Raw genomic sequence first — 12033 nt, 5'->3', positions numbered from 1 at the left:
ACACTTAGATGTCCTTGGTTCACATGCTGTTGAAACCTAGCTTGGAGGATTTTGCACATTACTTTGCTAGCATGTGAGATGGTTGCTATTGAGTGGTAGTTTGCATGTTCTTTGGATTGACTTTTTTTGGGAGTGGAATGAAAACTAACCATTCCCAGCAGGTTATCTGCTATCAAAGTGAAAAGAGATAACAAAGTTGGCAAATGTGGTTATAAGAGAATCCTCATACCTTGCTGGTGTGAACATAAATTGGTAGAGTCACTATAGAAAGCAATATAAATGCATTTCAAAAATAAAAATATACAATAATTACTATATGACATAGCAATCCATTTCTGAGTAAATATTCAAAAGCAATAAAATGTCTCAAAGAGACATCTGAACTCCCTTGTTTAATACAAAATTATTCACAATAGCCAAGATAGAAGAACAATGTTTTGTCAACAGATAAATGAATAAAAGTGGCGTGGTATTATATGCAATGAGTTATTATTCAGTGTTAAAAAATAAAGAAATCCTGGCATGAATGATAACATGGATGAACCTGGAGGACATAATGCTTAGTGAAATAGGCCAGACACAAAAGACATATACTGCATGTAGCACTTGTATATGTAATATATATTTAGAAAATAGAACTCATAGGAATGGAGAGTAGAAACACTGATTGCCAGGGTGATGGAAGGTGTTGTTCAAAGGATACAATCTTTCTGCTATAAAATTAATTCCAAGGGAGACTTTCCAGGTGGTGTTGGTGGTAAAAGATCTACCTGCCAATGCAGGAGATGCAAGAGACGTGGGTTCAGTCCCTGGGTTAGGAGGATCCTCTAGAGTAAGAAATGGCAACCCATTCCAGTACTTTCACCTGGAGAATCCCATGGACAGAGGAGCCTGGCAGGCTACAGTCCGTGGGTCACAGTGTCAGACACAACTGAAACAACTTGGCACATGGCACACAAGTTCTATGAATCTCATGCACTTCATGATGACTGTAGAGAATAATACTGTAAACAAAATTTGCTAAGAGAAAAAATAGTAGTATGAGGTGATAGATGCGCTAATTTGATTTTGGTAACTCACAATTTATAGATATATTAAATAATCACCTTGTGTACTTTAAATATATTACAATGTTATAACTTGTAATACTTTTACATTACAGTTTTGCCAATCATACTTTAATAAAGCTGGAAACAAAACAAAACCACCATTATATTAATGTTTAAATACCACTCCTTAATTCCTACCATGGCTCTAAAAACTTCAGATTATATGAACAAGTTGATTGAACAAGGAAAAATTACCAGAATCATTTTGCTTTTCTATCTCCTCAAGAAAATCAAAAGTTAATCTGATTTGTGTTATCCTTTACATATTTCATCTCTAGTTTTGAATGTTCATGCCATTTACCCTTGAATAGAAATGCCATCAGGGCCCAGCAATCAGATTTAGTATCTTTGTGATCAGCTCCCAGAGACTTTACGTTTCACAGGAAAGCAGTATAAAGTAGACCTAGACATGATCTACAGTTCATGAGGTAGTGGCCATACTCACTTTTTCACTTCTTCAATGGCAAAAATTTGACTTTCTTCCATAAAAAATGACAAATCAATATTTTTAAAATTTTGTCACAAAATAGTCATATAGAAACATCTTATATTCCAATAATACAAATTTAAGACATTTCCACTTGTCAAGATTACTGAACTACCTTTCTTCCCATTGGATCAAAAATGAAAGAGAACATGACAGATGTGATTACTAATTTGGAAAGACTCGATGATGAAGGTATAAATTATTGAGTCCTTCAAAAGTCCCATAGTTCTCTAACTAGATGGTGCAATACTTGGAGTTGAATGTGCATCAGCAAATAAGACAAATGCCCGAGAATCAAGGAATTATGACAAGAGAGAAAGTCAAATCATGGAACAAATTTTAAAACATAATATAATAAAGGTCAAACTAGCTATTAAATAAAGAGCACTACAATAGGAATGTTTAACTTCACCTGCAAGAAAAATGGGTTACTTGTCATAGAATGTGATATACCAGCTCTACCTCAGAGATGAACAGGTGATTGGCAGTCAGACCCTGTCATCAATTTGCAGACACCAATTTAAAGTTGTCTGTGTCTCTTGAAGAGTATAGCACCACACCTGATAAAGCTAGATTTTTATTGAACACTGCAATAAATAAAGTGCTTCCCTGGAGGCTCAGAGGTAAAGAATCTGCCACCAACACAAGAGATGCAAGATCAATCCTTAGGTCAGGAAGATCCCCTGGAGAAAGAGGTGGCAACCCATTCCAGTAGTCTTGCCTGAGAAATCTCATGGACAGAGGAGCCTGGCAAGCTACAGTTCATGGGGTCCCAAAAGAGTCAGACACAACAACTAGACAACAACAACAATAAGTAAATAAATAGGTAAAGGCTGAATACATGATGGTAAGGAATCATCCTGCAATGCAGGAGACCTGGGTTCAATACCTGGGTTTAGAAATTCCTTGGACAAGCGAATGGCTAGCCACTCCAGTATTCTTGCCTGGAGAATTCCATGGACAGAGGAGTCTGGGGGTTACAGTCCATTGCAAAGAATTGGACATGACTGAGCGACTGAACTGAACTGAACTGACACAACCTACCAAAGTCTCAGAGCAGCAATAAAAATTCAATCCATCTTTCTCTCTTATTAAGTTTAAAGCCCTTATGTCATTTTCCAACTTGACCAACTTCAATAGAAAACTTGAAACCCTGTGTACTATATCCTCTTGTTAAAGCTTATTTTTTCTTAAATATATACTTATAATTAAAGAAAAATCCTATACATGGAATGAACAGAAGGCCATAACTCATAAACAGATGATCCATGAACACTGGATAATTTGCAAGATATATCTTGTGAAGTTAAGAAATGATGCATTAATAGTTGGAAATTGAGCATCCAATGAATTCATACACAGATATAGATCAAATTTGAGATTCTGAATGTCTCATGTAGCCTTTCCCAGCAGGAGAATTGCTCTATTTCCCTAAGATGTAGAGGATGGGGAGACAGGGACAGGGGCGTGGCCAGGTGGCTGGAGCTCCTCAGACCATATTCCATAGAGAGAGAAACTTCGAGGCGGCACTAATTGACCCAGAGGCTGTCAGAGTTAGTTTTTAAGTTACCACTTGATAAGCAGTTTATTGAGTTTAAAAATACAGCGAGTCATGTAGAGAAGATTCTCCTCAACAAGTCAGAGGGTAATTTTTATACCTAAGTTGTACTGATTTAAGCAAATTATGAGCTTCAAGGAAAGTTAAGAATGGATGAATTTGTTACTTGAATACATCAAATCAGATGTTTGTATTAAAAAGACCATATTTTCTGTAAAAGAGCAACATGTGGTGATTTTTAAAACAAAAGGTAAGCAGCTATAATTTTACCCTGGTTAATTTATTATAGCATATTTTTAATTCAACAATCAAAAGAAATACAAAATTTTTTTTTCCCAAAAAGATTCATTTGAGATAAATCTTCTGAACTTGAGATATACAGACTGTAACTGATTAAGGTCATTTATTTTTAAAATGATAAGTGAAATACTAAATGGATATTATATCAACTTGCTGTGAAGAATTTTATTTTACTTTATTTATTGATATTGCTCAGAATATTAAATTCAGAATAACTACCATGGAATGAACTCTGAAGCCCATTGAATTTTGATTAACAAAATGGACTCTGGCATTACACTGCTGAATTTGACATCATTTAAATCACACACTAGCTTCTTGACATTGTACAAGTTACTTAATCTTTCCATGTCTCTGGCTTTTTATGAAAATGTGAATCATTAGAGTATCTATTTCATTTATATTGCAATAAATGAGGTAACAAAGATAAACAAGGTTAGCACACAATCTGTTTAAATGTTGTTAGCAACAAAACATTTATTTCAGATAACCACACCTCTCTCCTTTCCATTGTTATGATTGTTCTTGTGTCTAGTCACTAAGCCATGTCCTACTCTTTCGGATCCCATGGAATATAGCCTGCCACATCCACTGTCCATGGGATTTCCCAAGCAAGAATACTGAAGTGGTTTCCATTTCCTTTACTGGAGAACCTTCCCAACCCAGGGATCGAACCTGTGGCTCCTGCATTGGCAGGTAAATTTTTTATCACTGAGCCAGCAGGGAAGCCCATTGCTATACTTGTTTCTGCCAAAATAGAAAAAATTGGTAAAGGATGGACTGAAGTTCCCATGTTGGATCTGCCAACAATGATTAATTGTTAATGGAGAGAAAGGATCAACTTCTGGAAAGATAATAATCAAAGAAAGTTATTTATGGGGGTGTTTCAGATATTAAATAGGATTTGAGTTAGATTTTTAATTTAATTTTGCTTTCTATAACATAGTCCTCTTGTCTCATGTTTTCTTAGTACAACCATTAGAATTGACATAGATAAGAGAAAAAATGCATTGAGTCCTGAAAGTTAGAATGTTTTTTCCCAAGATACTGTTTTTGGTGTATACCTACCCAGCATAAAGTAATGTACTAATTTTAACTCAGTATTCCTGACAAAACACTGCCTTGTACATTCTTGTCTCTCCCAGGTTGAGAAAAAGTCCACTCCAGGGCCGGATACATATAGCTAATTTCCAAAAGAGACAAAAGTTAGTTTTAAAATAATAATGATAAATACAATAAATATTATGATTATCACAAAAAGAATGCCCTATAGGACTACAACCATCCATTCAAATCAAGTAGTTAACACAGTTGATGCTACTTGCCCCTCAAAACAACTGAGTTACATCTTATTATTACTGTATATATTTTCAACCAAGAAAACACAAGCTCTGGTAAGTTAAGTAAAGATATATTATAAGAATATATCTAAGTTTAATTTTAAGTTGCTCAATGTCGGAATCTTTGGTCAGTGAGTACTTGAATTTGTTTACATGGACCATGATTGCTGAGATGAGTAGAAAATCTACATGCATGCAGTTGCCTGTCAAGAAATCCTTATATATAAGCTACTCACCTATGTAAGTGCTTGACCAGTTTTTGGAATATGAAACTAAGTAAATGAGTGCATTTTTTTTCCTGGAAAATATTTTACTGTGTTTTCTTAAAAGTAAAAATAAAAGAATAATTCTGTGATACTCTAAAATATGACAGTCTTCCTCAAGTTATTTTCTGGACCTCCCATAACACCTTTTAATTGTCACTGCACAGACTATACATCCCAGGTTTCTGCCTGACTCATCTGCCTGAAGCTACACTAGTTTATGATTTTGTAATGACAGAAACTAAACCCATTATTTATGCTTAGTGTCCATAGTATATAATACACTTTTTATTTAGCACATGCTTAGTATTCACAGCTTTCCCCAATAAACTACAATATATATGACAAAATATATATGACAAAATATATATTGATTTACTGTCTTATACATTCAAACAAGGGTTTCCCAGGTGGCTCAGTGGTAAAGAATCCACCTGCCATCGCAAGAGTTGCAGGGAGGAGACGCGGATTTGATCCCTGGGTCGGGAAGGTTCCCTGGAGGTGGAAATGGCAGCCCATTCAGTACTCTTGTCTAGAAAATCCCATGGACAGAGGAGCCTCGTGAGTTACAGTCCATGGGGTCACAAAGAGTCAGACACGACTCAGCAAATGAAGACACACACACACACATTCACACAAACATCTGTGTCGCTGAAAATTTAATCCCCCCTTTCCTCAGCTGGTTTTCAAATGCTATCATTTCTGAAGAAAAATAAAACATATATACATACATAGAGGTATAAAATCTTGAAAATGTGAGATGAGATAACATGAAAAAGTAGCCACCTAAAAGTGAAAAGAGGAAATAAAGAGCAAAGAGATCAGAAAACGTAAAGATAGAGATGGCAAGAGAGGATTCAGAGAGGTGCACCAAGGCTGAGTTTGAGCGGCATATCACTAATATTCGAACTAGAACTTCTCAGAACTTCTCCTTTGTCCTGACACTTTTTTGAGCTGTAGACAGAGATGACACAGGTGGGAACTTCTGCCTTTAGAATTCACTCTGAAAAATTAATCACTGACTTAAGGATAATTCACTACAATAAGAAGGGGAAAACTTGAAATTAATGAGAGCTAAGAAATTAAAGTAGAAATGGTAAATATTTGAGTTGTCTGGCTTTTGTGTCAACAGTGGGAAACTGGAGAGCTCCTTAAAAGAAGCGAGGGGAGTTGTGCTCTAAAGGAAGCAAAGGCAAATTAGGGAAATGAAGGTAAAAGTTAAAAAGAATGCATGACAATGTGGATCTAGGAATCTGCAGCAATCTGTGAAAAAGGTCACAGTTTAGCATTAATGAAGGTGGGCTGGAAATCACAAAAAAATGATTTCTAGGAAGCAGTCTGGTGATGGGGAGATTAAATTTATTTGATGAAAATGCTTAAATATTAAAATGAGTTGATTGGAGAAATGCTACACTGCATTTAGCACTGTGTATTTTATAGTTATTCAGATTGAGATATTTAGAATATATATTACTTATTCAAAATGCATTATACATACATATAATATAATGCATATATTAAGAAACTCATATTTAAAGATAAGAAAACATACAAACGGACATCTTACATTTTGTCTGGCATGAACTCTGAGATTAAATTCTCTTAGACATTTTATTTTCCCTTTTTCTTATTTAGTTACCCTGTAAAGGCTATAATCTTTTAGTTTTTGTTGTTTACTCACTAAGTCGGGTCTGACTCTTTTAGACAGTATGCACTGTAGCCTTCCAGGCTCTTCTGTCCGTGGGATTTCCCAGGCAAGAATACTGGAGCATGTGGCCATTTCTTTCTCTAGGGTATCTTCCCGACTCAGGGATCGAACCTGCGTTCACTGCATCTCCCCCACGTTGCAGGCAGATTCATTACCACTGAGCCGCCTGGAAACCCCCATAATCTTACTTAATTACTTCTAAAGGTCTAAAATTTGGTAAACAGGTTTATTGGTCATTAGGATTTTTGAGGGGCCATGGTAGGGGTGAGGACATATTCCAACAGTTTTTATTGACTTTATGTCATGTTCTAAAGTTCAAGTGAACGTGTGACCTGCTATGATGTTTTATTTCTAATATTAATATCTATGATATATTAAGTGGAATATTGTCCTCTATGATGGAGGCAAGAAAAGAGTTCTAATTTTTTTCCTATCTGGGATCTCAGCCTCTTTCCCAGTGAGTGAGTGACCCAGGCTGACCTGAGCTCCATCTTGCAGTTGAGTGTTATGATCACCATGCCCTTTGGTCATCTGAGATGGAGCTCACTTCAAATCAGATGTGAAAGACTCTTATAAACTAATTGCAAATTAGAAGGTGCCAGGCAGAAACAATACAGCTAAAAAGCAAACAGAGCAGGAAGGGGAAGTTGTTTCTTCAGAGAATGTCTCGAGTGACCGAGAGCTGTTCTGTCCTGAGCGGAGGCCGCTTTCCACGTCTGCTCTTGTTGTACTGCTGTCTGTCTCTCTGTGTTGTTCATGTATTCAGCATCCCTCACACGAGTCAAAGGATAGAACTCAAGGTTTTTTTTGTTTGTTTTTACATTGTGGAATTTGAGGATATTGGATTTCATATATCTTAAACACAAGACAAATAGAATTTTAAATGTATATATATTATTTTGTGTGTGAGCATGCATTAATTCCCTTCAGTCATGTCTGACTGTTTGCGACCCCATGAATCCCCACCCTCCTCTGGCCATGGGATTCTCCAGGCAAGAATACTGGAGTGGGTTGCCATGCCCATCTCCAGGGGATCTTCCCAACCCAGGGATTGGACTTGTGTCTCTTACATCTCCTGCATTGGCAGACAGGTTCTCTATATTCTGTCAGTGACGTTAAAATCATCAATTTATTTTAACCCATTTCACTGCTGGGTCCAGTGAATTGAAGTGACTTCTAAACCTTTTGTTCGCAGATGGGATCCAGAGGACAAAATCCCCCACAGTGGAACCAGACTACATTGATGGAGTTCATCTTGCTTGGCTTCTCTGATATTCCTGACCTACAAGGATTTCTTTTTGGGGTGTTTTTGATCATGTATATGCTTATTCTGATGGGAAATAGTCTCATTATCATAATAACCAAGATGGATCCTTCCCTCCAGACTCCCATGTATTTTTTCCTAGGGAATTTTTCTTCCTTGGAAATATGCTATGTATCAGTCACTGTCCCCAGGTTATTAGTAGATCTTTGTAGTCAAAACAGAACTATATCCTTTCTGGCTTGTGCTGCTCAAATGTATTTCTTTCTGGTGTTTGGAGCCACCGAGTGCTTTCTTCTGACTGCGATGGCTTATGACAGGTATGTCGCCATTTGCAACCCACTGCTGTATTCTCTCCTCATGAGCAGTAGGCTGTGTGTCCAACTGGCCGCTGGCTGTTGGGTCAGTGGAATTCCAGTGCATGTAGTGTTAACCTACCAGATCTTCTCTCTACCCTTCTGTGGCTCTAACCAGTTGAATCACTTCTTCTGTGACATACCTCCAGTGCTTAAGCTTGCGTGTGGGGACACCCTTATAATTGAGACGTTAGTTTATGTGGTCGCTGTTCTAGTTGTCACTATTCCTTTTATGTTGATTCTTGGATCTTATGTGAGAATAATTGAGACCATCTTGAAGCTGCCTTCAGCCACTGGGCAAGCCAAGGCCTTCTCCACCTGCTCTTCCCATCTCATGGTTGTGGCTTTATTCTTTGGATCAGGACTCATTACATACTTAAGACCAAAGTCCAGTCATTCTATAGGAATGGACAAATTTCTCTCTCTTTTTTATACCATTGTCACACCAATGTTTAACCCCATGATATACTGTCTGAGAAATAAAGATGTTATGGTGGCAATGGGAAAATTTTTACTGAAATGAATTGTAATATGACTCAAAACCATCACTTCATAAAATTTGTTTCTTATTTATTATAGTCTTCATGCACTAATCTCTGCTCTTTTCCAATTTTTCTATGAATCTTAATTATTATAAATAAGTGATATCATATGTCTAGATTAAATAAAGCCTCCTGCTATTTTTAAATAACGAATTCATCCCAAACTCAGTTCGAGGTATTGAAATCTCTGAAATAAGACATGGTAGAGAGGGAGGTGGGAGGGGGGATCGGGATGGGGAATAGTTGTAAATCCATGGCTGGCTGATTCATGTCAATGTATGACAAAAATCACTAAAAAAAAAAAAAAAAAAAAATGCACTCAGTAGCTTTTGAAATAGAAAAAAAAAAAAAAAAAAGACATGGTGGTGTTGGTTTAGTCGCTAAGTCTTGTCCGCCTCTTGTGGCCAGGCTGCTTTGTCCGTGGGATTCTCCAGGCAAGAATAGTGGACTGGGTTGCCATTTCCTTCTCCAGGTGATCTTCCCATCCCAGGTATTGAACTGGGGTCTGCTGCATTGCAGGCAGATTCTCTACCAATTGAGTTACGAGGGAATAATAACTGTTCTCATAGCAATTATTAATGGTTGTTGTTAGTGTTGTTGCTTTTTAACATTCAAGAATATTGCCTACATGTGTGCATGCATGCTCCATTGCTCAGTCCTCTCTGACCCTTTGCAGCCCCATGGACTGCAGCCCCCATGCTCCTCTGTCCAGGTGATTTCCCAGGCAAGAATACTAGAGTGGGTTGCCATTTCCTCCTCCATGGGATTTTCCTGACCCAGGGATCCAACCCATGTCTCTTCCATTGGCAGGCAGATTCTTCACCACTGAGCCACCTGGGAAGTCCCACTGCCTACATATTCTGATTAAATGAGAGTATTCAAGCTTATATCTCCAGTGCCAACATATTGTCTGAAAAAGAATAGGCATCAAATCTACTGTATTAGACTAAAATAATGACTTGTAGCAAAGTATATCAGGCCTAGTACTTTCGGCCCCATTTGAATCTAGATGAGCACTTGAACGGAAAATATGACATCATTTTTCAAGACATAAAATGTTAACTTGGGGCAGGTATACCTCTGCTGACTTCACAAAATGATGAGAAGAAGAAATTATAGCTTGTTGAATTTGAGTTCAGAAAGTCTTTCCAGATTTTCCTTGTGAAATGTGGCAAGGCAGGTCAAGAAGTTTGGTTTTTTTTCACCATAAAACACCTCTCATGAAGACAACACTGGAAACCAGTTTCTAGAGTGAGGAAATGAGACACTGCTGGGAGATAGCCCCTAAAGCTGCCAGTATAGATGTGACCACCGTGATGAAAAAGGGTGGTACCCGTATGTTTGTCAATCACTCTAAGTGTGGATAGATAGCTGTGAGTCTTACAGGAACGAGAATCAATGTAGATGCTCCTACACATACCCCTGTTTCTACAAGAATTAGAGAGGTAAGAATCTGGGGATGCCTCCTTATACACTGGTAGGGCATCCTCAGATACTGGCTTCTGAATATAGTATTCATCTCTGATCACACTACCTGCTTGAGGGTATGAAGAGACTGTCTTATTTTATAGGAAAAGAATCATTTTTTTGGTCAGTGTCAGTGCCAAAGAGAGATTTTCCGCAATGGCCAGTTCATTGATCTCCTGGGTACAAGATCACTTCTTCAACATAACATTCACAGAGTCCACTGAGTCCCACTGAGTCAAAGTCGCTCAGTCGTGTCCAATCTTTGTGACCCCATGGACTGTAGCCCGCCTGGCTCTTCTCTCCGTAGAATTTGCTGGACAGGAATACTGGAGTGGGTAGCCATTCCTTTCTCCAGGGGATCTTCCCAACCCAGGGATCAAACCCAGGTTTCCCACACTGAAGGCAGATTCTTTGTCATCTGAGTCACATGCATAATAAAGCCTCCCGAACTGGTTCCTTGGTTTTGACCACTTAAATCTTATTCTAAACTGGGCATTTCTCTCTGAATATGCCTTTTAGCACTCTATGTATTATTGTTTGCTTTGGAACATACTTCCTAGTGTTAGTCATGTCTGACTCTGCAATCCCATGAACTGTATCCCACCCGGCTCATCTGTCAGAGGAATTCTCCACGCAAGAAGACTGAAATGGGTAGCCATTTTCTACTTCAGGGGGTCTTTCCAACCCAGGGATCTAACCGGTGTCTGCTGCATTGCAGCAGTCCCTTTACCATCTGAGTCACTGGGGAAGCCCCTGGGACATCCTTATCCTTCCTCAAATACCCAGGTCAACATCAGCAAGTGAAGAGGTCTGTTTTCCTCTGATATTAGAGGGGAAATTTCAATGATGCTTTGTAAAAATAGACTTATATGAAAAATATTATGAATATTATTAGAATTAAATTTCTTTAAAATGAGAACAAAATGTATTACACAGACCAATAGTTTACAAAGGAATTCAGAGCTTTTAATTAGTAGATAAATTATAGGGAAGATTGTTTAGAAGTGAAGTACCGCTATGAACATAGGATTGCATATATCTTTTTCAATTATAATTTTGTTTGGATATATGCCCAGAAGTAAATTGCTGGACCATATGACAACTTTGTTTTCAGTTTTTAAAGGAACCCGCATACTCTTTGCTATAGTAGCTATATCAATTTGCATTCCCACCTACAATATAAGAGGGTTCCCTTTTCTACACACTTCCAGCATTTACTATTTGTAGTCTTTTTAATGGACTTCCCTTGTGGCTCAGCTGGTAAAGAATCAGCCTGCAATGTCGGGGACCTGGGTTTGATCCCTGGGTTGGGAAGATCTCCTGGAGAAGGGGAACAGCTACCCAGTTCAGTATTCTGGCCTAGAGAATTCCATAGATTATATAGTCCATGGGGTCGCAAAAAGTCAGATACCACTGCGTGACTTTCACTTACTTAGACTTTTTAATGATGGCTGTTCTGATATGTGAGGTGCCACTTCATTGTAGTTTTGATTTGCATTTCTCTAATAATTAAGAAAGTTGAGAAGTTTTCATGTGCCTGTTAGCCATCTATATGTCTTCCTTATAGAAATGTCTATTTAGGCCACCTGTCCATTTTTGGATTGGCTGTTTGTTGGTGGTGGTGTTATTGAGCTGTTTGTAT

General features: G+C 37.8%; 1 protein-coding gene across 1 annotated transcript; it reads left to right on the top strand.

Annotated features, from left to right (window-relative positions):
- The first annotated feature begins 7960 nt into the window (after nt 1-7960).
- Nucleotides 7961-8905, top strand: LOC133072299 (olfactory receptor 10AG1-like). The gene has a single exon (XM_061165443.1). The coding sequence runs from the start codon at nt 7961-7963 to the stop codon at nt 8903-8905; it is 945 nt and encodes a 314-aa protein (XP_061021426.1).
- The last annotated feature ends 3128 nt before the right edge of the window (nt 8906-12033 follow it).

The sequence above is a fragment of the Dama dama genome, chromosome 1 (assembly GCF_033118175.1).
Source record: "Dama dama isolate Ldn47 chromosome 1, ASM3311817v1, whole genome shotgun sequence".
NCBI lineage: Eukaryota > Metazoa > Chordata > Mammalia > Artiodactyla > Cervidae > Dama > Dama dama.
Note: the sequence above shows the minus strand (reverse complement) of the source record. Positions and strands in the feature narration are given on the sequence as shown.

Excerpts from the sequence above, each read along its gene's own strand:
- LOC133072299 (XM_061165443.1), top strand. The coding sequence starts at position 7,961 with ATGGGATCCAGAGGACAAAATCCCCCACAGTGGAACCAGACTACATTG.